At 44.7% G+C, this 27,401-nt stretch overlaps 1 protein-coding gene across 14 annotated transcripts in view; it reads right to left on the bottom strand.

Annotated features, from left to right (window-relative positions):
* The window catches only part of MTHFD1L (methylenetetrahydrofolate dehydrogenase (NADP+ dependent) 1 like), a 233,277-nt gene that overhangs the window by 68,161 nt on the left and 137,715 nt on the right, over positions 1-27,401 (bottom strand). For all 14 annotated transcript variants that reach the window (XM_078370293.1, XM_035296968.3, XM_078370294.1 and 11 more), the window contains exons 21-24: positions 15,957-16,096; positions 11,755-11,796; positions 10,583-10,683; positions 9,871-10,048 (exon numbers count right to left, since the gene is read on the bottom strand). In XM_078370293.1, the coding sequence (XP_078226419.1) occupies positions 9,871-10,048; positions 10,583-10,683; positions 11,755-11,796; positions 15,957-16,096 (461 nt within the window). The remainder of the gene's footprint in view (positions 1-9,870; positions 10,049-10,582; positions 10,684-11,754; positions 11,797-15,956; positions 16,097-27,401) is intronic.

The following is a 27,401-nucleotide window of genomic DNA, read 5'->3' as shown; positions in this document are numbered from 1 at the left end:
GGAGAATCACTTGAACCCAGGAGGTGGAGGTTGCAATGAGCTGAGATCGCACAATTGCACTCCAGCCTGGGCAACAAGAACAAAACTCCACCTCAAAAGTAATAATAATAATATATATATATTTTTTGGTGACTAACGGTGGACAAAATAAAATGAAATGGAACAAAAGTTTATTAAAAATGAAGTGTTAGAAAGAAAGATCCATGAAGGCTTTGTAACGTAGGGATGTCTCATCTGACTCAGAGACCAACTTCTAAAGTCAGCAACCCTGAAAACTCAGTCAGAAGATCCATGAAACACTACATCATACTCCACTGTCAAGACCCTAGCATCTCTAATGAGGCCCCGCTGCCGCTGAGTGTTGGAGCACACTGCTATTTCTTCAGCCCTGCACCCAGTGAAGTCGTTGGCGTGCATCGAGGGCCACAGTGAATGAAAAATACATTGTTCTTTTCTTTCCCCGAGGCCACAGAGTTGAATTCACACGGGTTAAATCTTCCTATGCTGTGATATTGGGAGAGGGTATTCCAAGGCCCGTAAAACATGTAAAGAACAGGAACAATTAATAAACTTGTAAGTTGAATAGACATTTCCGGATACACAGTAATTATTTCCATTCGCATTTTGTATTTTAAATGAAGCATAAACTTTAAATGATCTACAAATACAGTTTGGCAAGGAGCTTTTCCTGTACTTCAAATTCAAGTACAACAGGCAGCTGTCGATATTAATTTATACTGACCACACCACACTAGGCACAAGGGCTTGCATTACCAACACCACCTGGAGTCCTGGAGCGGCTCTGCCCTTGTTACTGAGAACAGCAGGCTCCTGTATCTTTGACACAAAGCATGTCCTTGGCTGGAAACCAGCACATCTGAGCTACGTGCCGACATCCACGAGCCTGCTCAGTGCGCATGGAACCCTGTGGGCTTGCTAGCTGCGGGCAACAGGTTCACTCTGAAGATGCGGACATGTAGGGAGTCTCATCCTCCTACAGCAAACCTGGGGCACAGGGAGGATAACTGGACTCTGGGAAATGAAAGAAAGGTTCACTGCTAGAAAAGCTGCATTTTTCCACATGAAATAGTAAGAAATCCAGAGGGGTAATCTTTTATTACTATCAAATAGAACAGTGTAGCAAGGCCAAAAGAACAGAAGATACGGGAATAAGTGATTTTTTTTTTTTTTTTTTTTCTGAGAGGGAGGCTCACTCTATCACCCAGGCTAGCTTGCAGTGGTGCAACCTCAGCTCACTGCAATCTCTGCCTCCCAGGTTCAAGCAATTCTTCTGCCTCAGCCTCCCAAGAGCTGGGACTACAGGCATACACCCACCACGCCCAGCTAATTTTTGTATTTTTAATAGAGACCGGATTTCACCATATTGGTCAAGCTGGTCTTGAACTCCTGACCTCGTGATCTGCCCACCTCAGTCTCCCAAAGTGCTGGGATTACAGGCATGAGACACCATGCCCAGTGGGAATAAGTGATTTTAAAGATCTCGTCTCACCCAAAAGAGAGGAAAGGGCCGACTGGTTCCAGCACTCTGCTTGGCCCACTAACATGTACAATTTTTTTTTTTTTTTAAATTTTGAAACAGAGTCTTATTCTGTCACCTAAGCTCATGTGCAGTGAAATGTTCTTGGCTCACTGCAACCTCCGCCTCCCAGGTTCAAGTGATCCTCATGACTTAGGCTCCAGCATAGCTGGAATTACAGGCATGTACCACCATGCCCAGATAATTTCTGTTTTTCTTTTTTTTTTTTTTTGAGACAGAGTCTCCCTCTGTCACCCAGGCTGGAGTGCGGCGCAATCTTGGCTCACAGCAACCTCCGCCTCCCAGGTTCAAGCGATTCTCCTGCCTCAGCCTCCCGAGTAGCTGAGACTACAGGCCTGTGCCACCACACCCAGCTAATTTTTGTATTACTAGTAGAGGTGGTGTTTCACTATGTTGGCCAGGGTGGTCTGAAACTCCTGATCTTGTGATCCACCACGCCTGGACAATTTTTATATTTTTAATACAGATGAGGTTTCGCCATGTTGGCCAGGCTGGTCTGCAACTCTTGACCTCAAGTGATCTGCCTGCCTCAGCCTCTCAAAGTGTTGGGATTACAGGTGTGAGCCACTGTGCCTGGCCTGTTTTTGAGGTAGCGTTGGCTCTGTTGCTCAGGCTAGAGTGCAGCAGTGGTGTGATCTTTGTTCACTGCAACCTCTGCTTCCCAAGCTCAAGCAATCCTCCCACCTCAGCCTCCTGAATAGTTGAGACTATAGGGCATGTGCCACTATGCCTGGCTAAATTTTAGAATATTTTTAGTAGAGACAGGATCTGCCATGTCACCCAGGATCCTCCTACCTTGGCCTTCCTAAACGCTAAGATTACCGGCATGAGCCACCATGCCAGGCAAGGCACAGTGTTTTTATGATGAATCTGCTCATTCCTCTTCTACAAACCTGACATAGAAACGTCAATGTGTTATAAGAGCGATATGAATGAAAACAGATGCAACTCTGGTTCTGTGTTCATGTTCAAGGAGCCCTTGGACTTTACTCAAAACAAACCCCCCAACATCTCAGAAACTGGGGAGACTGGGACCCGTGCTGTTTATTTTCCCCCTAAACCCTAAGGTGGTAGTTTTCTCTGAGGTGGTCCATTACGTGTGGTACCTTTAATGTTTGTCCCTGTGATCATATTTAATATTCTCACAAGCTTGCTTTTAGATTGACAAAATGGACACTCTCCACCGCAATGGTCTCATCTGATCTAAACTTAAGTCAGAAAGCTTGGGGGGAATGGAGTGACTGGTAGAAGGCAGCCGGCCAACATGTCATGTCATTTTAATAGTTCATAATTTTACCTTCTTACCTTCTCTCCTAATTTTAGATGAAATAATGCATTCCTAGAAATGTCCATCACAGTAACAATCATTTTATGTGCCTAGAAGAAAGCCTTTCAATGACACTACAGGGATTCTTGTGACATGTGCAAGTGTAATAAATACAGATCACTGTTTTTTCTCATTAGGCGCTATTTCTACCATTGAGGAAAGAAAGCTGGGGAAGGCTTTGCCAGAATCACACAGGGATGAGTGGGATACATTGAGAAGGTCGGGCTGGTGCTCACGACAGGTGCAGATCCCTTGGGACTGTCTAACGCAGCTGAATGCCAGGCCTGGCAGGCTGGGAGAGGTTTCATAGAGAACCTAGGGTTTTATACTGCAGGCCAGCAGAGGTTTCATAGAGAATCTAGAAGCCAATGTTGGAGAAGCATCTAGATTTGAGAGAGATCTGAGGTGTGTTTGCAGAAGGTCTGGTCAAGCAGGAGATATCTGGGACCAGGTACAGTGGCAAAACTGCAATCCCAGGCAAACCTGTAATCCCAGCAGTTTGGGAGGTGAGGTGGATGGATCACTTGAGGTCAGGAGTTCGAGACCAGCCTGGCCAACATGGTGAAACCCCATCTCTACTAAAAATACAAAAATAAACCGGGCACATGCCTGTAGTTCCAGCTACTTGAGAGGCTGAGGCAGGAGAATCACCTGAATCTGGGAGGTGGAGGCTGCAGTAAGCTGAGATCGTGCCACTGCACTCTAGCCTGGGTGACAGAGCAAGACTCAGTCTCAAAAAAAAAAAGCAGGAGATATCAGGAAATTTGGGGTTGACTCATGGAAAGGAGGCCCGGGAAGGAGAGGCTTATTGAAGCCGTTCACATTGGACTATCACAGCTGTTTAAAGGCAGCTCAATCATAATTAAGAAAGCAGAATATTAAGAGCACAGAGGGGAGAAACAAAAGGAGGGATAGAGGGTGTTTTTTCCCTCTATTTACTGCAAAATGTAACAGGCAACAGAGACGTGCATCATTACCATTTTAGGTTTTAAGATTCTATTAACGGAACCCTGTATGTACAATGTGAATGTACTTCACGCCAGAGACTATACAGGTAAAGATGATTAAAGGGGAAATCTTACGTTCTGCAGATTTTTACCACAATGGGAAACCCCCCATTACAGACCCACAGATAGGCATTTTAAATGTTTCTTTAAATATGGAAGCTCGGGCTGCAAATGTTGCAAGTTCGCGTTAAGGACAGCTCTCACACCCCACCAACAGCTGCAGGTTCCAGCTGGCATTCTCAAGACAGAAAACAATTTCTTAAGAACCAACCAGAAAAGCAACAACAATAACAGCAAACATCCTGCCTTAAAAAAGACCAACAGAAGAGGAAACGCCCCTAGCCATATGGGCAGTGAGAGTGTAAGGGTTCAGAAGTCAGCAGAGTGGCCGTGGCTCCACGCTGCAGTCCTCGTGGTGTGTTTGGGTCTTTCATCCAGCCCCCACTGGGATCAAGAGAAAGGCTTCACGCGAGGAACAGGAAAGACCTTTTAATAAAAACAAACACTATCCTGTCTTGCTGTCCAGGCTACACCTCAAAATGTTTGCAAGGTTAGAGGGAGGATCCAGACATGGTTTTCAACCCAGATCCTGATCTCACAAACAATATACAGACAGAATGTCAAGCTGACTTTTCGGGGTCATACCTTCTTCTTTGCAAAAATGACTGATGCTTTTTGATATCACTAAGGGCTCCCAATTCTCAGAGAAAAAAAATGCCCATGTCTTAGTTTAGTTGAGTAGGTGCTTTAGGAGACTTGATTTCTATTTCCTGGTTTTAACCCAGTGCGAAAGAAACTAACCTTGGAGTTGGATAAAGTAACCTTGAGTTACAGGAGAATTTCTGAAGGTGAATTCAGGAGGCACACGCTCTTTCCAAAGTGAATATGACAGAGGAAGAGCTAGCATAACTGACTGCCTTCCTTCTTTTTTTTGAAACAGTCTAACTCTGTCAACCAGGCTGGAGTGCAGTGGTGCGATCTTGGCTCACTGCAACCTCTGCCTCCCGGGTTCAAGTGATCCTCCTGCCTCAGCCTCCTGAGTAGCTGGGACTACGGGCACCTGCCACCATGCCTGTCTAGTTTTTGTATTTTTAGTAGAGACAGGGTTTCACCACGTTTCCAAGGCTGGTCTCGAACTCTTGGCCTCAGGTGATCCGCCCACCTTGGCTTCTGCTGGGGTTACAGGCCTGATCCAGCCTTCATTGCCTGCTTTCTATGTTCCAGCATTTTACTCTGGGACATTCCATTTGGGTCTCATAGCAACTTGGTGAAGTTGGTGTCACTGTCAGACACCACTGTACAAGTAAGGATGCTGAGGCTGGAGAGATGAGTCGGCCTCCCCAGACTGTGTCCATGGTAGGAGGCCTGCTCAGGGTTTAAACTTAATTTGCATGATCCCAAAGCTTTAGCCTGTTGGCTCTATCGAATATGTTCCTTCTCCCGTCAAGCGTCCATTTGTTACGGACAAGTCCATCACCTTTCCATCTATATCACAGACCTGAGCTCACACAGCAGCGGGGATGTGTGGAGATACGGCTGGAAGAACGTATGGAGGAGGGATTTCTTAGCAAATTAAGCGCGCATATAGATTAGTTTTCTTTCAGTCATCATATTTCCCCGTGTACAGATACGGAGATATAATATTAGTGAATAATAAAGGTATCATTGTCAAAAGTCACATTAGAAAAGGAAAAGTCAAAGAGAAGATGATTTTGAAGGGGACTTTTAACAGCTTCTTAAAGGGATTGCAATCACCCTCCAGGGTAAGAGAGAAAATGGCCCGCTGTATGTCAAGTTTGAACACATGAATGTTCACACAACAAACTCCTTTTGAGCAATTAGTCTACTACATCTTATTCCCTATTTTTCAATCTTTGTTCTGAATTATTAATTGCTGCCTCCATCTGGTACCATATTTAAAAGTGGCCTACTCCTGGATTAGAAGTTACTGGGGCAAAGAGATGCCAAATGGTTCTCTAGATAGCGGTTGCTGCTGAAGTCAGTTTTCTCTCAAGTTCAGCTGAGACCCCCAAGTCAGAAGTGCAGCGGGTTTCTCGCTTAACCTGTGAGCTCGCCATCAGGAAGTCCGGCACACTGGTGTCTGCCACCCAGAGTCTCCGAGAGCCAGCAGCCCCACTCTCTCCAGCTAAACCACTTTCCACAGGGGTTCTGAGTCCGTTTCCACTTTGCACACAAATGCAGTCACGCCATGGGCTCTAACGCTAATCCTCATTCCCCTAAATGATCTCAGGTGTTTTCCTTCCACAACACAAGACTGGGGTGGAGAAAGAACAGCCCACAAGACGCCATCAGTCTTCGACTGAATACATTCTTGGGGCTATAAAGTCTGGGGAGACAGCAAAGGGCACGCAGACACCCAGTTTGCACTGAGAAGCAAAGGCAGGAGAGTGCTCCATGTAGAAGCACTTTTTATTTCTTTTTCCTGTAGAGCAATGCCACACCTTTCTCACTGCCCAGTATCCAAGGGTTGGTGGGGAGAGTGGGGGGTGGTGGGGAGGAAAAAGGGCCTCCAGAAAACCACAATTAGTTACTAAAGTTTTACCAGCACCAACCCATGCAAGAAATCAGGGGGAAGAAGGGTTGAGCTCTATTACTGACTGCACCAATGAATTCAGATTTCTACATGGCAACAAGTCAAGACTGTAAATGGTATTAGATGATCTAAACCTTGCCAGTGTGAGGAACGTAGCTAACAGGCAGACAGTCAAAGAGAGCCAGCAGCAGCACCAGCAGCAGCTCTTTTCATGGACCATCACACTGCAGCAGGCTGGCAGGCTGATTATCTAACAAACAATTATTCAGCTCAAATCGAATTTCTGTTACAAGAAAAGCGTGGAGTGAGTTGGCAAAGGAGGCAGCGATCCTGGCCTTAAGGCTGCCTATGCAATAGAGGTCGTTAGACCACAATATTCTTAAACGCTTTCCTCCTGTCAGAGGAGAGCTGGCATTTTAGCAGCACTACCTCCATGAAGAATGGGAATTCAGGAAAACAAATAATTAAAGTATCAGTGGAACTAAAAGGGTTCACCGTAGGGTTGGTGCATGTCTGAGACAGTATAACTCAGAAGCCTTTCCTCTGGTAACTGACCTCTTTTTCACCTGGGATGTTTTCCTCGAAAAGAGCTACACTTTGTGAAATCACTCATGAAAATAACTGCCTTTGCTATGTAGAGTGGGGTGGTTCACGATCAGATGGCAAGGCGGTCTCACACTCACAGTGGGATCTGCGGGTGTGGTTTGTGCAGAAAGGCCCTGGCGTGTGCCAGGGGTTGTAGGAACCCTGCTGACCCTTACCCAGGACCAAGGAACAGGAACCCAGGGTCTCCCTGGCCACCGCCATCTGAGTTGGCTTCAAAGCCTCTGACTTGCCCACAGCAGGGCTATATCGGTTTTGCGCTGAACACCCCTAGGTCTGAGAACTCGAAGTTAACAATTGGAACATTTTCCTTTTCACTCATCCAAAATCTTCTCCCTCAATTGATCTCTACCACCTCTGTAGTCTAGAATATTCTAGTTCCTTATTTATAGAATGGCTTCATAAAATGACAAACCTTTCCTGAGCTAGCCTGCAATTCATTCCCTGTGCCCTTCCTTCCATAAGCACTGGCTGCATTTGGGATCTGTGCCTGTGCCCGTCACTGTCACCCTTCCTCATCAAGAAAGGTCACTTAGTCACTGTCCCCTTCAACTGTATCTCCCCCCGGACCTTCAATACACACACACCTTTGAGCGTAGTACTTAGTTCTGAAGAACAGAGCAGGATGATGACCTCAGCCCTCTGGACACTTTCTTTCCCCCAGCCCTGCCTCTGCCGTGCTATGGGACACTGAGCAGCTGACTTAGTCTCTGTGTGCTTTAATTTTCTTGTCGGTGAAATGGGAAGATATCACCAGTTCCCACCTAAGAGGAATGTTAGAAGCAAAAAGGTGAGCATGTGTAAAGCACCCATTCGCCCGGCACACAAACACCTCCTTAATCAGGCACCGTGGTAATAGTAAATATTCATGCATCAGCCCTACTCTCTCACTGCTGTCAATCCAGGCTTATTGAGAATGCTGCTAAGCTCTTGCTTCACTGATTTCTTCTTCACTTATGCTATTGATTTATGCCACTGATCAGGAAAGAGTGTCTGTGACATCTGAGTGACACACCGATAGAATATGTGAGGGATGAAGGAAGAGGAGAAGCAGCAATCTGAAAGCTGGGCACTCTGGGCCGGGCATGCTGGCTCCTGCCTGTAATCCCAGCACTTTTGGAGGCCGAGGCAGGCGGATCACGAGGTCAGGTGTTGGAGACCAGCCTGGCCAAAATAGCAAAACCCTGTCTCTACAAAAAATACAAAAAGTTAGCTGGGTATGGTGGCAGGCGCCTGTAATTGCAGCTATGCAGGAGGCTGAGGCAAGAGAATCGCTTGAATCCAGGAGGCAGAGGTTATAGTGAGTCAAGGTCGCACCACTGCACTCCAGCCTGGGCAACAGTGTGAGACTTGTCTCAATAAAAAAGGAAGAAAGAAACCTGGGCACTCTGCAATCACACACTACCCATGAAGACAAATCCATGAACCAGAACCAGAGCCACAAAATTCAGAATGCAGACGTCAAAGGGGTCCAAAGACAGATGATCTGAGGAGAGTGGGCCCTGCCTGGGAAGCTCAGATCTTCTGACTGAAGGCTCACCATGTGCTTAAAACTATCCCAGAGAACCAACCCAGGAATCCCACTTCCGGGTATACATGTCCAAAAGAACTAAAAACACGGTCTTGAAGGGATATGTGTACATATGCCATGAACACCCATGTTCATACAGCATTATTTACAATAGCCAAGAGGAGGAAGCCAAGTGTCCACCCACAGATGGGTGAAGAAACAAAATATGGTGTATCCAAAGAATGGAATAGTATTTAGCCTGAAAAAGGAAGGAAATTCCGACATGCTACAACATGCATGCACATTATGCTGAGTGAAATAAGCCAGTCACAGAAAGACTGTATGATTCCTGTATGATGCCACCTACATGAGGTCCCTAGAGTTGTTAATTCATAGAAACAGGGAAAATGGTGGCTGGCAGGGGTGTGGGGAGGGCATGGGAACTTGCTGTTCAATGGGTAAGTTTCAGTTTTGCAAAATGAAAAGAGTTCTGGAGATCGGCTACATGACAGTGTGAATGTACTTAACACTACTGGTGGGCACTGAAAATGGTGAAGATGGTAAATTTTGTTACGTATATTTTACCACAATGAAAAAAATACATATATACACATACACTAGACATAGTTCAATGAAACCACAAGAGAAAAGGACCATCACAGAAATGAACAAGGAAAATACCTCCCATGGTTTCCCAAGCCTCATGAAGTTGCTCAAAAGTCTTGTTCCTGTGCAACTCCTAAAAGTGTCATCTGTCAAATCCTGTTTGCTAAAGTACTTCCTCACTTAGGCCTGTGATTTGGGAGTCTTTGGGACATGGAGTTATGGTCTGCGCTTGGAAATGTGACCTTGTCACATGGCTTAAAAGCCTCTACCTGTTTGTTTGTCTGAGACAGGATCTCACTCTGTCACCCAGGCTGGAGTACACTCTGTTACTCACTCTGTCACCAAGATCTGATCTCGATCTTGGCTCACTGCAGCCTCCACCTCCTGGGTTTAAGAGATTCTCTCACCTCAGCCTCCCAAGTAGCTGGAACTACAGGCGCATGCCACCATGCCCACCTAATCTTTGTATTTTTAGTAGAGATGGGGGTTTCTCCATGTTTGCCAGGCTGGTCTCAAACTCCTGACCTCAAGTGATCTGTCTACCTCAGCCCCCCAAAGTGCTGGGATTACAAGTGTGAGCCACCACACCCGGCCTAAACTCTTCTATCTTTAGTTTTCTTATCTGCAGGGTTGTAGTGACAACTGAATGGGACAACCTAAGCCAAGGTGGAAGAAATGCCAGCCATTGTTTTTACTAGATCTTACCTGAACATCGTACAGGAACTGGAATCGGCTTCTTTTACTGGCAGCCTCTCTCACAGCCCGAGCCAAGTCCACCGACCCTTTTCCACCAATTGACCAGTGATAGCAGGGGACGGCATCAAAGGCACCAGCCCGCTTTGCAAGCTCACACACCAAGTCAATTTCAGCGCGGGTGTCGGTCCTAGTGAAGAAAATGTTTGTGGTTTTGCATCTGTATCCATTTAGCGATGTTTTTAAAGAAAGACTAACCACTTCTACAGAATTTCACTCCCTAACACTGAATATATTTTAAACATCAAAAGTGGTCACATCATGTTTAAATAAATCAGACTTAAAGAAAAACATCGAAAAAAAAAAATCCTCTCCAGCATGACTCAAATATTTCAAGTTGTTAAGGGTGTTATCAAGAAAATTCCATAACACATCCCTTTGATCATTCAGTTTGTTTCAGACAAAAATGCTGGGTAGAATTATTTAAAAAAAAACAAAAACAAAGAAATAGTAACTCACTATATATAAATTTCACTTCCTTAATAACGCTGTGAGAAGACATTTGCTAAAATGAAACCAAACCAAATAAACAAATAGGAGAAGCTGGGTATTTCTGTATACTTTTAGACGAAGCAGAGAAAGACCGAATACCCCAAGACACAAATATCATTCACAGGGTGGCCTAGGGATACGCCCGCAGTTAAAAGGAGGAGGCTGGACTCACTTGAAGACATTCAGAGCCACCACAACGGGAACCCCAAAGAGCTGAGCAATCTGAATTTGCTTCTGGAGGTTACAGCAGCCGTCTGCCACCAGCTGGATGTTCTGTCAAAAAGAACAAAGCAAAACGCAGACCCCTGGGTATCACCTCCCTCCAAACCTGCCAAGCTGCGCTGGCAGCACCTCCCTGGCAGGATTTGCTGCATCTTTTTTCCCTTTTTCCTCCAAGAATGATGGCTGCAAGAATAAGGAGGTTCATCTTCAAAATAACTTCTAAAATGATTCTGGGTCCTATGGCATAAGCGTGGGTCTGAAGCCTAGCAGCCCCCCAGCCCTCCAGCCAGGATCTACACAACGCGCCCGTACTCTGCAGGTTGGGGCCTGACAGGCACAAGGTTCCAGGTGGGTGAGGAGCGCTGTCCAGGTATTTCTGGCTCAGAACCCTGGCGCCACCTGTAGGAGGTAAGAGGTACTGCTGCCAGTAAATCACAGTCTGTTTACAGAAATGTGTAAGCCACTCCTGTAAGCCGTAAAGCCAACGGTATGTAAACCTTCCATGACAAAGGAATACACAAGTATAAGCTTCCTATTTGTTTATGACCTGAAGACCTTGAGCTCCTGCTCTAATGGCTGCCCTGGAGGTAGAGAACAGTAGACAAAGCCTACATCCATCTTTTCTTGATATGTAAAGAGTTAATGGAATGAGTTTTGTCCTTTCAACCCACTCACTTCCTCTTGGATTCTTAGAACAGCACTTTTCTTTTCTTTTTTTTCAGACAGTCTCCCTCTGTCGCCCAGGGTGGAGTACAGTGTCCTGGTTGCAGCTCACTGCAACCCCCGCCTCCTGGATTAAAGCGATTCTTGTGACTCAGCCTCTTGAGTAGCTGGAACTACAGGTGTGAGCCACCAATCCCAGCTAATTTTTGTATTTTTAGTAGAGATAGTTTTTGCCGTGTTGGCCACGGGCTTTGCCTGGCTGGTCTTGAACTCCTGGCCTCATGCAATCTGCCCGCCTTGGCCTCCCAAAGTGCTAAAATTACAGGTGTGAGTCACTGTGCCTGGCCAGAACAGCACTTTTCCAAGAGACCACTGACAGAGGTGGTCTCATTCACTGTAAGCCAACCAGCCACTGGATTTGAGAGATTCTTCACACAAGCATCTCAACAGCTCCCTTACCTCCTCTGTGTATTCTTTCTTAAGAGGAACACCAGCGGTTACCTGAAATAAGGAGAGAAAACATGAAGAACGTCCCATAAAAATGCTTACACAACTGATCTGAAAGAGAACAACACAATCACAGGCGATTGCTTTTAAAACAGTGGCTGGCAGCACTGGCTATACCTAAAGGCTTGTAGGAAGCTTGTAGAAAACACCGATCTCTGGGCTCCACCCAGACCAATGAAAGCAGTTCTGGGAGGGGAATCTGGGATCGGTAATGTTCAAAACCTCCCTGGATGATTCGAATTTGAGCCAATGGAACAGTATGAAACTTCTCAAACACTGGTTCAAATTGGAACATAAAACAAATAAAATGTTTAATACCTGATTTATACAGAGTATGTCACCATTCAAAATCATTTTACAGTAACTGCCATAAAGCTCTGTTGTCCAGGCTGGAGGGCAGAGGCACAATCACAACTCAGTGCCGTCTCAAAGTCCTGAGCTCAAGTGATCCTCCTGCCTCAGCCTCCCAGGTAGCTCGGAATACAGTTGTGCATCACCACACCCAGATAATTTTTTATTATTTTGTACAAATGAGATCTCACTATATTACCCAGGCTGGTCTCAAATTCTTGGACTCAAGCGGTCCTCCCACCTTGGCCTCTCAAAGTGCTGGTATTACTGGTGTGAACCACTGTGCTTGGTCTTGCTGGTTAATCTCATAAGTCAATTTAGCTGGGTCCTAGGGTGCCTAGATATTTGTTCAAACATTTTGGGTGTTTCTGTGAGGATGTCTGTAGATGTGATTACCATGGAAATCAGCAGCCTTTGAGTAAGCAGGTAGCCTTACATAATGTGGGTGGGTCTCAACTGATCAGTCAAAGGCGTTTGCGAACACAACAAAAAGACTGGCGTCCCCTGAGCACAGGAGAATTCTGCAGTGGACTGCTGCCTTCAGACTGCATTAGCACCACTGGCTCTCCTGGGTCTTCAGCTTGCCAGCCTACGGTGCAGATTTTGGACTTGCCAACTTCTGTAATCATATGACCCAATTCCTTATAATAAATATATTTCTCTCTCTAATCACACATCCTATAGGTTCTATGTGTGAAGAACCCTGATTCATACGATGGGTTTAAAGAACTAATTGTGAAAGAATCTGTGGAGACCAAAGCATAACAGAGTATTAGTTCTTAGATTGCACCGGGATTGGCGAGCACTTTGGGGGACAGGATGTGAGTTTAAAATGATTGAGGCTAAAATGGGCAAATTCAAGGGCCACAGGATTTTCCACTGCACAAATTATGGAAAAAACCAAGCTGAATAAACATAAGAGGCTGCCATGGTTATTTGTGTAATGATCAAAAGGAAGTCTATCCCAGCACAGTATTTGTAGTAGAAACGGAAAAAAAGAAGAAGAAAAAAAGAAAACAGAAGTAGAAATGAATAATCATGCCTCAAAAATACAGAGCAGGTCAAGTAAGAATGAAGGATACCAAAAAGAGCACTACAGAAGAAGAATAAGGGATGAAAGTCATTTATCTTTCTATTATTGAAAACGCTCCCTGCATACAGATTTATGCCAGACACTTGGAACATACTAATCAATATGACACAGTCCCCAGACTCAAGGAAATAAGAATGACGTAGGGAGACAGAGAACAAGACATTCATGAAACAGTATGAAGCAGAAGGTACTACTGGGGCCCAATAGAGGGACGCTTAGCTTCACAGAGCTTCCTGGTCCCCACCTTCTCTTTCTTTTTTCTGTTGAGATGGAGTTTCACTCTTGTTGCCCAGACTGGAGTGCAATGGTGGGATCTCAGATCACTGCAGCCTCTGCCTCCAGAGTTCAAGTGATTCTCCCACCTCAGCCTCCCGAGTAGCTGGGATTATAGGCACCCCACCACCACTGGTCTCGAACTCCTGGCCTCAGGTGATCCATCTGCCTCAGTCACCCAAAGTGCTGAGATTACAGGTGTGGGCCACCACGCCTGGCTGGTCCCTATCTTTTCTTATTCTCTATCCCTATCTGTGCCTGCTAACCCGTTCCTTGTTACCATGATCACTGGCTGAGAATCATGACATTAAGCCAGAGTGGAAGAGACACAAAGGATTAATGTGGGACGAAAATGCAACCACTGAATAACAGAGCACATACATTCAGATAAAATGAAATAGGATTGTAAACACGTAGAGAATTTTTACAGGACAGAGACCAGAGTCTGGAAAACCAAGGGACTGACGTCAAGAGACTCTGACTGTAGGTCTGATCAGTCCCTGAAATAGATGCGTGATGTTACACAAACCACTGGATCTCTCTGTGTCTCAGAGATAATCTCTTTATCGAGACTAAAAGAGACCAGGCAATCTCTAAACCCTTTCCAGTAGTAAAGTGCTTTGATTTTATAATTTTCAGGACAGCAGGGCAGGGAGGGCTAATTCCAAATGCATCCTACATAGGTAGGAGTAGCTTTTAAAAATAGCACTTATTAGGCTGGGCGTGGTGGCGCAGGCCTGTAATCCCAGCATTTTGGGAGGCCAGGGCAGGAGAATTGCCTGAACCTGTGAGGCGGAGATTGTGGTGAACTGAGATTGCACCATTGCACTCCAGCCTGGGCAACAAGAGCGAAACTCTGTCTCAAAAAGAAAAAAAAAAAAAAAAGAAGTTGTTATACAGATTCATTGCCTGAAATCCAGGAAGAACTGCAGCAAGAGGTGTTTGGAGTAAAGTCAGAATTCTTTATGATTTACTGCTTTTCATTCTTGCATTTGAAATGATGATGAAGCTTTAGGTGAAAATAAAGGGCTTAAGTGTCGGGTATGAGGAGGGTGTTTGGATTTAGAACACTGTCCTTCACTAACATTTAGCTCTGCATGGTGGCCAAAGGGAGAGATTTGGATCCAAAGTCCTTGGCTCTCTGCTGGCCTGGTGACACTGTCCATGTTCCCTAAGCCAACCAAACCTCAGATTCCTTATCTGTAAAATGATATAAAAATAATGGGTCGAGTCGGGTGGATCACGAGGTCAAAAGATCAAGACCATCTTGGTCAACATGGTGAAACCCCGTCTCTACTAAAAATACAAAAAATTAGCTGGGCATGGTGGCGCGGGCCTGTAATCCCAGCTACTCAGGAGGCTGAGGCAGGAGAATTGCCTGAACCCAGGAGGCAGAGGTTGCGGTGAGCCGAGATCGCACCATTGCACTCCAGCCTGGGTAACAAGAGCGAAACTCCGTCTCAAAAAAAAAATAATGTCCACCTCTCCCAGGACAAAGAACTGCTTTACAGCATTTCATGATGGCAAACCTGCTATTTGTTTTTACTATGCAATAATCCTTGAATAGATGCCTTTTGTCACATACACAGTACAGTATACCAATAAAGAAATCAGATTTGGCAGTTCATCTCATATGTGAATATTTTAATGATAAAGGGACTTTATTTTATTTCAAAATGACTCATCAGTAAAAAAGGTTTTATCTTCCACTTGGAGATTCCTAAAACTGAAACAAACAAAAATAAAAAAACCAAACAAACCCCAAAAATCTATGCACAGGTTTTCTGTGAAAAGAAATATATTTTTCCTTTATAATGTCTGTAATTTCTATATATATTAGGATAGATAAATATCAAAAGTCTTCAAAGAAGTTAAAATAGTTATTTGTGTTTTCCAAGCAAACCTCACTTAGAAACAATCCAGTATTATAACGGAATTGCGAGAAGAAATCATAATAAACAGAAAGAGAAGGAAAATAGTTTTAGATGAAATCTGATGAGCTGCAGCATCAGTGAACCAAAAAACTATCTACAAACATTGAAAAATTTCAGTCATCAAAGAACTCACTCTAAGCCTTATGTTCTTTGTTCAGGGACAGGAGCCTCTAACCTCCCATTACCATATGGATATACAGTCTTGGCCTGAGTATCAGACACGAAGCTCAAGACTAAAAAGTGGCTGCATTATGCTCCTTTCCAAAATGTTGCTTAGAAAGAACTGTGGGTGTTACTCTTGACTCGAACTTACTCAACTCGAAGGGCTCTATAGTGGTGTTGATAAAAAAAAAAAAAAGTTTTAAATGTCCACAAAGGAGGTCTGCAGGAAAAATACTCTAGAAAACTACAGTCATTAAACAGGCAGAAACTTTTCAAATGCGAAACTCTGATTTAACATAGTGAAACCGCTTCGGTATTGGGAAGGCGGTGTGCGCACTTACACTGGGCCCGCCTCCGTGCATCTTCAGAGCCCGCACCGTTGCCACCAACACAACCACGTCGGGCACCAGGCCGGAAGCGCGGCACTTGATGTTGAAGAATTTCTCCATTCCAATGTCAGCACCAAAGCCAGCTTCAGTCACTGCGGGGAAGCAAGTGGAGTATGTGCTATTACTTTCTAAAAACGAAAGTAGGTTTCGGCAATCACCACTACGATTCAAGCTCAAAGGACAGCTGAAATTCCTTGTGTTTACCAACACAACGGTGAGCTGATTTCCCCACTGCCAAAGAAACATTCTCCATTCTCTGCCCTAAAGAGATGGTGGGTGCCCTCCTATGCTTCACACCACCAGGCCTGAGGAATCCTTGCCACGGCCAGGCCAAGACTTTTCTTCCAGTACCGTAACTCACACACAGCAAAGCTTTTCTTAATAAAATGGGGATTTTCAACTTCATAATCAGGTTCCAAATTGTATCAAAGGTCATTGACAGTATAATTATGATTACAATAGAAGACCCTTTCTTCTTATGATTATTCTTTTTTTTTTGAGATGGAGTTTCGTTCTTGTTGCCCAGGCTGGAGTGCAATGGCACAATCTCAGCTCACTGCAACCTCCACCTCTGGGGTTCAAGCAATTCTCCTGCCTCAGCCTCCCAAGTAACTGGGATTAGAGACTCCCACCACCACACCCAGCTATTTTTTATTTTTTGTATTTATAGTAGAGATGGGGTTTCACCATGTTAGCCAGGCTTGTGTCAAAGTCCTTACCTCAGGTAATCCACCCGCCTTGGCCTCCCAAAGTCCTGGGATTACAGGCATGAGCCACCATGCCAGGCCTTTTCTCACTCGTTATATAAAGAATAATTTATTTTAGTGCCACCCAGTCATTTATGTTAAGCGACCAATTTCAAGTTAGTTGAAGGGCATAAGGACCCTGCTGATTAATCTGGATACAAGACAGTAGCTTTGAGACACACCAGAAAACACTCATTTCTAGTCCCCACCCCTTCAGTTGCTAGAAAGGTCACAGCTGCCTTTCAAGATAACATGAGGCACTGGGTCGGTAGCATCTTCTTCATATACAAATAGCTCTAGGCCCTTGCAACTCAATGCGAGATTCATGACCCAACAGCATCAGCAGTACCTGAGAGCCTCTAAGAAGTGTGGAATCTGGGGCTCCCCATAAAGTTTACGGAATCAGAATAACAGTGTAATAAGAGCCCCAGGCGACACGGAAGTCCATTAAAATCAGGGAAGCAAACCACCCTAAGAAGGGAATACTACGATGTAGTAAAAAGTAAATGTTTATTAAACACGCACTTACACACTGACAGTATGACCGGGACACAGATAAGAATCGGCGGGAGAAAAACTAAGAAATCAGGAACATTGAACATGATCAGTTTTCTTGCTGGACTACAGACTTTCTTGTTGTACCATAAACTTTCCAAATTTATAATTATAAATGGCAGCTTATAATTTCGTTAAGTTGCTGTAGCAAGATTTACGAAATTGTTCCCCTCGTTACTGAAACTTTGGGCTGTTTCCAACATAAACAATGCTGCACTGAAAATGTCTGTGCCTATGAGTTTTAATCTCTTTCAAATCATATTCTTGGAATAAATTCCCCAGGGTAAGGTAATGGGGCCAAAGGATATAAAAAATGCGTATGACCATTGATATATGCTTTCGACAAATTTAAAAAATTACTTTAAAAATGTTCATTTTGGATAAATATAGCCACAAGCATTTTACACTTTATTATGTGTATCCTTTATTATGTGTTATTTAAACAAACTATGTAGCGGAACACTTTTGAGAAATAAAAGACATTCCTTTTCATATAGTATTTGGGACAATTCTTGTGATTTTATTAGTAGTGGTCAAAATCAGGGAAAATCACTTACAGTAACAATCCTTACTTCAGCGGTACCCTGGCAACGCATTTGTCAGGTTTAGCATGTTGGTGGCATCATGGACCCCAGAAGAGGGATAATCCAGGTGACTTTTGTCAAAAGTCATCATTGAGTGGGCTCCTGGAGGTGGAGGGCTGGACAACAAGGCCACAATACTGGATTACACAGGGCTGCCCTGCAGGTTAGCACACAGACGGGACCCTGGGTCCCTTCCAGCTACGCAGCCTTGGCAAGTCCTTGTTGGAAGCATTACGTGAGATGGAGCAGGTAAATGACCAAGTCACTGGGTTGTCGTTTTTTTTATTTTGTTTTGTTTTGTCTTCTGGGTGCGTACTGAGAACTCACAGAGACAGTTCACATCACTGGAACAGAAACGGTAATTTTCCCACTTGCTAAAAATTGTACTGAACTCCTAAGCATTTGTGGGAATTCCTGCTACATCCATGCATTTTTCTCACTGGTAGAAGCTCATTCTTACGGTCACTACCGAGAAGCCCTGCAGGGAAGTGGGAGAGAGAACATCTGCTATTCAACTAGAGAGAGCTGGAGGCGGGGCACGGGGAGGGAGGAGTCTGCCTGGGAGTTGTGGAGAAATGGGGTGATGGGAGTCAGGCTCTGAGGAGCAAGTAGGATTTTTCTAAGCAGAGAAATGAGGAGTTGGGTATGGCAGGCAAAGGTCAAGGGGAGGAAGGGGAGGGAGGAAAGAGATTCACAGGTTAAGGACAGAGCCAGGGCAGAAATGGTCAAGATGAAGAGAAATCAACCATCATGATGGGAGAGGTTTCACCAGCTAGACTTGTTCACTGGCCTGATCAGTACTGAGGAGTGGGACTGGAGGAACCCAAATGTCACACATTTTTTCCCTGCTATGGTATTTTGAAAACCTGTTTCATGTCGCCCTGTAGTTGGAGGTAGATTGTTGCATACATTTTACATAATGGGGCTGATCAAGTGATCTCTAAGTTCTTCCCAAATGGATGCATGTTTATACATTAAACTACCCTGTCAGCCGGCAAGCTCCATGATGAGATGGCCCATGTGTGTTTGAGACATTAACATAGCAGGCACATAGAGGGCACTGAAGGAATGTCATCATCTATCTCCAAACCAAATAAAAAGAGAGTAGCAGAAAAACATGTTTTAAAACACGTAGACACAAATATATTAATGACAAATTTCATTTATAACCATCGAATGCCCTTGAAAAATTGAAAACTCAAATTCCCTTCAAAAATCTAGCTCCCCATAATCCTAGCACGTTGGGAGGCCAAGACTGGCAGATCACCTGAGGTCAGCAGTTCAAGACCAGCCTGGCTAACATGGTGAAACCTTGTTTCTATTAAAAATACAAAAAATTAGCTGGGTGTTGTAGTGCACACCTGTAATTCCAGCTACTCAGGAGGCTGAGACAGGAGAATCGCTTGAACCCAGGAGGCAGAGGTTGTGTGATGAGCCGAGACCATGCCATCGCACTCCAGCCTGGCCAACAAGACTGAAACTCTCTCAAAACAAACAAACAAACAAACAAACAAACAAACAAACAAACAAACAAACAAACCCCCATAGCTCCTCTCCCCCATAATACTCCTGCATAGTCACCATGTTCTCCTGTCTTCACTGGTTCTTGCTTCCCCTAAAGCACCTTAGTATATAAAGTCAAGGCCACCCTCGGGTAAACTTCCCTCCCCTACCTTCATCTTTCTCCACACCCCCTGCTTCAAATTTCATGCTTCTGTAATATCAAGTTTCCAGCAGAGCCCACACACGCTATGTTACTCGTCATCACCTCCAGTTCTCTTCTCCCATCTGGAACATTCCTCTTGCCCCTCTCTGCCTCTTTAACCTGCTGTCCAAGTCTCAGCTTAGATACACCATTTCCTGGAAGCTTGTCCTGATGCTTTCAGGGAGAGTCGGCTACCCTCCTGCCCGTCCCATCTTCTATCGGGCCAGTGGTGTGCATCCTAATTAGACTGATGTGCCATCTCCCACGTGGAGAGTGGGACCATGCCTTATTCATCTTGTAGCTCCACTTAACACACCTAACACAGTACCTGACACAAAGTCAATGAACAAACAGGATGGGACTCGGGAGCCAATGACAATCTCAAGTAAAGGCCACGCTTCAGTAGAAATAGACACACGAAACAGAATTACATAGAAGTAGCATACTTCCATAGCATACTTTCCTTTTTTTCTTTTTTTGAGATGGAGTCTTGCTTTTATCTCCCAGGCTGGAGTGAGGTGACACCACGTTGGCTCACTGCAACCTCCGCCTCCTGGGTTCAAGTGATTCTCCTGCCTCAACCTCCCGAGTAGCTAGGATTACAGGGGCCTGCCACTATGCACAGCTAATTTTTGTACATTTAGTAGAAATGGGGTTTTGTCATGTTGGCCAGGCTGGTCTTGAGCTTCTGATCTCAGGTGATCTGCCCACCTCAGCCTCCCAAAGTGCTGGGATTACAGGCGTGAGCCACTGCATCCAGCCCCTTTTTTTTCTTACAGTATTAAAATGGTTTTACTAAGAGGCATAAATGTCATATTCAATAAAGATGTGACCATCTAAAACGTCTACACAGGTTAGCTAAGCTTAATTTCACATTTTATTTATTTATTTATTCATTTATTTTTGAAATGGAGTTTCACTCTTTTGACCCGGGCTGGAGTGCATGGCGCGATCTCGGCCGACTCCAACTCCACCTCCACCTCCCGGGTTCAGGCAACTTTCCTGCCTTAGTCTCCCAAACAGCTGGGATTACAGGCACCTAATCACGCCCAGCAAATTTTTGTATTTTTGAAGAGACAGGGTTTCATCATGTTTTAGTTTTAAAAAGAGACAAACTGGAAATAAAAAAGTAGTAATAAAGAGAACTCCAGCTAGGGGAAGAAAACAACAACTGGTAGCAAAGGACCGAGGACTCTGGCTTCCAAATGCTAAGGAAATAGAGAATGGGAAGGCAACAGAAGAAAGTACCAATTCTCCCATTAAAACTGGAAACTGTCCTGAAATACCGCATGTAATCACGTTTATGTTGTTTGGGTTCAAATATCAGGCTGCCAAGGAAAGAGCACGTGGTAGAGGCGTGCTGATGTGTAAGCAGTCATTGTGAAAGTGAAAACTACTTTAGTAAGGGACCACCAATCACTATGAATTTGGACACTGTGGAGTGCTGCTTATCTGTGCGTTAGGGGGCCTTGACATGAAGACCCACCTTATGAGAAGGGGACAAACCACTCTTATAGGAAGGTTCCATTTCTTAGGTACTTCTTAGGAACTGCCAACATATATCACCTATAAGAAGTTAAGTTTTTCTAGTGACTTGAAATAAGTAATGTATTCCCTTATCTTACTTGCAGCTCTTAATAAAATTTAAAAGAGATACAGGCCAAATAATTATTTAACATTAAATTCAATATAGACTTGTTCTTAAGTCCTGAAGCAAGTCCACTTAGTAGGATTTAGCTTTCCTGAAAGGCACATCATGCAGACTTCCGAAAGCTGCATATGTCATGAGGCTTGCAATAAAGTGTTTGCACAACCGTAACCATTATTTGTCTTGGCAATCTCTTTACCTTTTGTTACAGCTATTCCACTTACAATGTGAATGAAAACAGGAAATGCTGACTAATACTCTTATTGTGCAAGCACAGAGGTTACTAGATAGTGATTCTAAGCCTGGCTTGATTCGAACTTCAAAACCTATAATCAGCTGAGAAAGGAAGGGTCAGTGGGTCTGAGTTGGGAAATGACTGACAATTTGGATAAATACGGCTAACAACCTGCACAGGAAACACAGCTCTGGGTTCAGAATAGAGTCAAAACCAATTCTAGAATGCCAGCCAGCCGCCTTTCGGTGATCATCCAGGGGTGCACCCGGAGTTGTGTTGTAAAAATTAAACAGAAACAACGGCAACGACAAAAATGAAAACACCAGACCAAGAGAACATTCCTGGCAGGCAAACATGGTATCCATAAAATTCTTCAGGGAGGGAGAGACGATTTCTATATCTTAAGTTATTCTGTATGTTCCCAACTTACTGTGCACATCGAAGAAAACTGCTACAATGATTAGAAGTTGGATTTTCTTTTTTTCTTTTCCTTTTTTTTTTGAGTCTTGCTCTGTTGACCAGGCTGGAGTAGAGTGGTGTGATCTCGGCTCACTGCAACCTCCGGGTCCCCAGTTAAAGTGATTCTTCTGCCTCAGCCTCCCAGGTAGCTGGGATTACAGGAGCATGCCACCACGTCCCACTAATTTTTGTACTTTTAATAGAGACAGGGTTTCACTATGTTGCCCAGTCTGGTCTCATACTCCTGACCTCAAGTGATCCACCCACCTTCCCCTCCGCCTCCCAAAGTGCTGGGATTACAGGCATGAGTCACCATACTTGGTTAGGACTTTCATCACCAATGTCTTATTATTTATTTTTTTTAAGGCATTAACATCCTTACTTCATTGGAAGGCCCTTTAAAATGTGAGTTCATAAAACCCTACAGCTATGCAGGAACTGTAGGGACAATGTACTCTAACTTCCTCCTGTGCACCAGGCCAGTTACTGTTTGGAGGTAATGACACAATGACCAGCGAGGTGCCCCCGGTCCCTCTGACTCAGCCCAGAGTTCTGTCTACTACATACTGCATTCTCCTCTAAAACATGATTAAACACACACATCACAGAATTCAAGAACAACCTTTCCTTATTCGCATTCAATAATTACTGAGCCCTACAATTCCGCCTAGTGTTATACAGTCATCTCTGTGCCAATGTCTTCACTTAATGAAGAAAAAGCTGCAAGCCGGGCGCGGTGGCTCACGCCTGTAATCCCAGCACTTTGGGAGGCTGAGATGGGTGGATCGCGAGGTCAAGAGATTGAAACCATCCTGGTCAACATGGTGAAACCCCATCTCTACTAAAAATACAAAAAATTTGCTGGGCATGGTGGTACGTGCCTGTAATCCCAGCTACTCAGGAGGCTGAGGCAGGAGAATTGCCTGAACCCAGGAGGCGGAGGTTGCGGAGAGCCGAGATCGCGCCATTGCACTCCAGCCTGGGTAACAAGAGCGAAACTCCGTCTCAAAAAAAAAAAAAAAAAGAAACAGCTGCAGACACACTAACAAACAAGGGAAAGATTATTCATTACCCAGTGAGAAAGAACATCTTTTCTGACCTTTCTCGAGATGGAGTTTGCTCTTTTTGCCCAGGCTGCAGTGCAATGGTGTGATCTCAGCTCACTGCAGCCTCTCCCCCACCCCCGGATTCAAGCGATTCCCCTGCCTCAGCTTCCCAAGTAGCTAGGATTACAGGCATGCGCCACCATGCCCTGTTAATTTTTGTATTTTTAAGAGAGACAGGGTTTCACCACGTTGGCCAGGCTGTTCTCAAACTCCTCACCTCAGGTGATCCACCCGCCTTGACCTCCCAAAGTGCTGGGGAGGTGAGCCACCATGCCCGGCCAACCTTTTGCTTCTTGATGGCTTTTTTTTTTTTCTGACTTCTGTTTGGTACTTTCAAAATTCTGCTTACTGACCTGTATGCAGGTAAATTTGAATTCAGTTCTGTGTTACACTGATTTTTGGATGTTCTCAGGCTTTAGTGCATTCACAGAACCCATTTCTGCCAAATCACAAATCCTAAGTACGGTTCAGCCCTTCTCAACTGGAGGCGATTCTGCCTATTCCACTCCTCACCTGGACACTTAGCAATGTTGGGAGACATTTTTGATTGTCACAAATGGCATCTAGCAGGGTAACTGCTAAATATCCTATGCGCACAGGACAGCTGGGACTCCACCAACAAGGAATAATCAACCCAAAGTGTCCATAGCCCTGAGGCACAGACAGCTTGCTGTGGCTCACACAGGACGAAGGAGCCTGGCACTTTCTAGATGCCTCCTCTGAGAATATTACGAATGCACTACAAGCTAGGCAAAGAGATCGTGTACAATCATTATGCTAATCAATGTAACCCCATGCACTATAAAATCCTCGAATATGAATTATCGCAGTCAAAATTCCATCCAGCGTGGTTGGGATGTGCTGTGTCAACAGTGTGGCCACTAAAACACGACACTCTCTGGAGAGGAAAAACAGTGATGAGGTGATTGCTGAACTAGCTTCACAGGGAGGAAGCAAGGGTCAACAGAAATGCTCTCAACGCAGAGCAGCCTGGGGATGGCAGCTGTCCGCCTTATTGCTCATGTGCACATGATGGGAAGACACTATTCTAGAGGCACGGGGAGAGGGCCTGAAGCTAACATTAGTGAAACGTCTCCTATGAAGCCAGGCAATATACTAGGTGTCCTGTCTCATTTCACCTTTCAACATCTGTGAGGTATCTTTCTCCTCCATTTACAGTTTATGATACGAACGACTGGAAAGTTTTATAATTTTTCCCAAGGTCACAGTTATTAAGTGATAGAGCTTGGACTAAAGCCAAGGCCTGTCTGCTAGCAACTTCTGCCAAAGCCCCCACTTCACACTCCTCATCAGGCCATCAACTGATCCCGTAGCATTTCCCTAGCTGAGCTGCTTGGTCAGCTTTGCTTTCAGTGAAAATCTTAACACTCTGTACCTCAATAATACTTCAGCATTTAACAAGTAGCTCTAACTTATTTTCCTGAACTGAGAGGTAAGTGTATCCAGGCTTTTGTTCTAACTACAATAAGGCCCTGCTATGAGTACCAAAGCATGCACTCTAGAATTTTCTTTCTTTTTTTTTTTTTTTGAGATGGGGTCTCGCTCTGTCACTAGGCAGGAGTGCAGTGGCTCAGTCTCGGCTCACTGCAACCTCCACCTGCTGGGTTCAAACAGTTCTTCCTTCTCAGCCTCTCGAGCTGCAGGGATTACAGATGCGTGCCACCACACCCGGCTAATTTTTGTAGAGATGGGGCTCCACCATGTTGGTGAGGATGGTCTCGATCTCTTAACCTCATGATCCATTGCACTCAGCCGCAATCTAGAATCTTCTTTATAATCCTCCTTTCTTCCCTCCTGCCCTCCCTTCCTTTACTTAAGCTGGGGAACTTGTCTCCTTTACAGCAATTCCTTTAGGAATTACAAATCACCTCCTCTGCCAGTTCTTGGTCCATGTGTCAACAGTGATAAGTTCTGGGCCAGCAGCAGGGAATTTTCTGGTTGACAAAAAAATACTTCAGCCAGGCGCGGTGGCTCACGCCTGTAATCCCACCACTTTGTGAGGCCAAGGTGGGGCGATCAGGAGGTCAGGAGTTTGACTGCAGCCCGGCCAATATGGTGAAACCCTGTCTCTACTAAAAACACAAAAATTAGCCTGCATGGAGGAGTGCGACGGTAGTCCCAGCTACTTGGGAGGCTGAGGCAGAAGAATCACCTGAACCCACGAGGCAGAGGTTGCAGTGAACCGAGATCTTGACACTGCACTCCAGCCTGGGCAACAGAGCAAGACTCCATCTGAAAAAAAAAAAAAAAAACACTTCAGAGACAGGATGCTCCGGGGACCTCTTCCACCTGGACCCAACCCCAGGCAGGAACGGGCCACACAGGTAGAGAACGCTGGCACTGCAGTCTGGCCTCCTGAGAGCCAAATGGTCTCCTGGGGTCCAGATATTCACCCCCTCCCAGCCGAAAGATCAGACCCCAAGACTTGCCTTCCTAACCTCCTCCAGCCAGGCACCAGCCCTCCCTTCGCTGGTTCGGAAATGAGTGACTCGAATGCTCCAGCCTGGGTTTTCCTTTCAAATTGTACTTTGTTGTCAGCACAAGTACAGGCAAAGAAAAGAAAGGGCAAGAACCGCTTTAGATCTGAAATTCGCATTTCTGCTTTTACACTGGGGGAAACCCTCCTCGGACTTTGAAAAAAACTGAAGTGCTGGGATAAATATCCCTTAAAGTTTTCTTAATTTACCCTTGAAATACCCGGATGTTGCCACCAGAATTGCAAATTATACTTCTGCCTTGCTATGTCACTAAGGGGTCCTTTATTCCATGGTTACTCAGAGATAAAGAAATTAGAACTGTCAGATTTCATAGCTAGTTTAGAACGGTAACAACTCTTCTCTCCATATTTGCAACGAACATATACCAAGTATACAACATATTGAGTTCGCCATTACTTTTGGACACAAACTTGAATTTATGGCCTGCTAGAGGTCTCACAGAAGAACTAGTCCTTGCAACTAGCTCAGCTCAAAACAGGCTGAGATGAGAAATACGAGCACATAGGGCATATCTGGCTAACTTAATCATCAAAGGAATTTCTTGTAAATAGAAAGAAAAATACAACTATAGCTTCCATTCAAGTAAAGGCTACACTTTGGTTTTTCACAACAAATTAGAAACAAAAATAGAAGCTTAGTAGAGGAACAAGCAAGGTGTATGCTAGACAATACTTCATTCTGAAGCACTGTGGGTGTTAATTCCCAAACAGCACTAAAAGAAATAGAAACTAGAATCTGCAGGCTGCCTTTTTCTGGCCTATATAAACATGTTTATTCAACAGCAGCTGTCTGCAGATAAACTCAAAAAAAGTCACAGAAACACATGAGTTCTGAACTTGAGTTAAAAGTGAGCAAGTGTGGATTCTAATGAGTTTTTCAGCCACTACCAGGAGACTACACCAGGATAAATCATTAAATTAACTATGAGAGAAGTTCAGCATTATTACTGCAGCTTAAAAAAAGAGCTTTAGGCCGGGCGCAGTGGCTCACACCTGTAATCCCAGCACTTTGGGAGGCCAAGGTGGGCGGATCACGAGGTCAAGAGATCGAGACCATCCTGGTCAACATGGTGAAACCCCGTCTCTACTAAAAATACAAAAAATTAGCTGGGCATGGTGGCGCATGCCTGTAATCCCAGCTACTGAGGAGGCTGAGGCGGGAGAATTGCCTGAACCCAGGAGGCGGAGGTTGCAGTGAGCCGAGATTGCGCCATTGCACTCCAGCCTGGGTAACAAGAGCGAAACTCCGTCTCAAAAAAAAAAAAAGAATATATTAATGTTGAGAATCAACTCATCTTAAGTGTATGAAATTTTACTGAACACTAAATTCTTTCTGCTCTTTATAATTTTTCTATTTAACATATAATCCTATTTAGTTTTATTAAATATCTCAGAGTCAAATTTCTAGGAAGTAGATAGAACTAACTGCACACAGGCCAGGTGCAGGGGCTCACACCTGTAATCCCAGCACTTTGGGAGGAGGTGGGCGGATCACAAGGTCAGGAGATCCAGACCATCCTGGCTAACACAGTGAAACCTTGTCTCTACTAAAAGTACAAAAATTAACCAGGCATGGTGGTGCACGCCTGTAGTCCCAGCTACTTGGGAAGCTGAGGCAGGAGAATTGCTTGAACCCAGGAGGCGGAGGTTGCAGTGAGTAGAGATTGCGCCATTGCACTCCTGCCTGGCAATGAAGCGAGACTCCGTCTCAAAAAAACAAAAAAAAAGAACTAAAGTGGACACATACCAAGAGGCTTAAAGGAAGAGGAAGCCGGTACAAACCTCAATATTAATATTAGCATGTGCCATTCTTCCTTCCCATCACTTTGGTGATGACCGAG

This window comes from Callithrix jacchus, chromosome 4 (assembly GCF_049354715.1).
Source record: "Callithrix jacchus isolate 240 chromosome 4, calJac240_pri, whole genome shotgun sequence".
Taxonomy (NCBI): Eukaryota; Metazoa; Chordata; class Mammalia; order Primates; family Cebidae; genus Callithrix; species Callithrix jacchus.
This window is presented reverse-complemented; position numbering and strand designations above follow the sequence as displayed.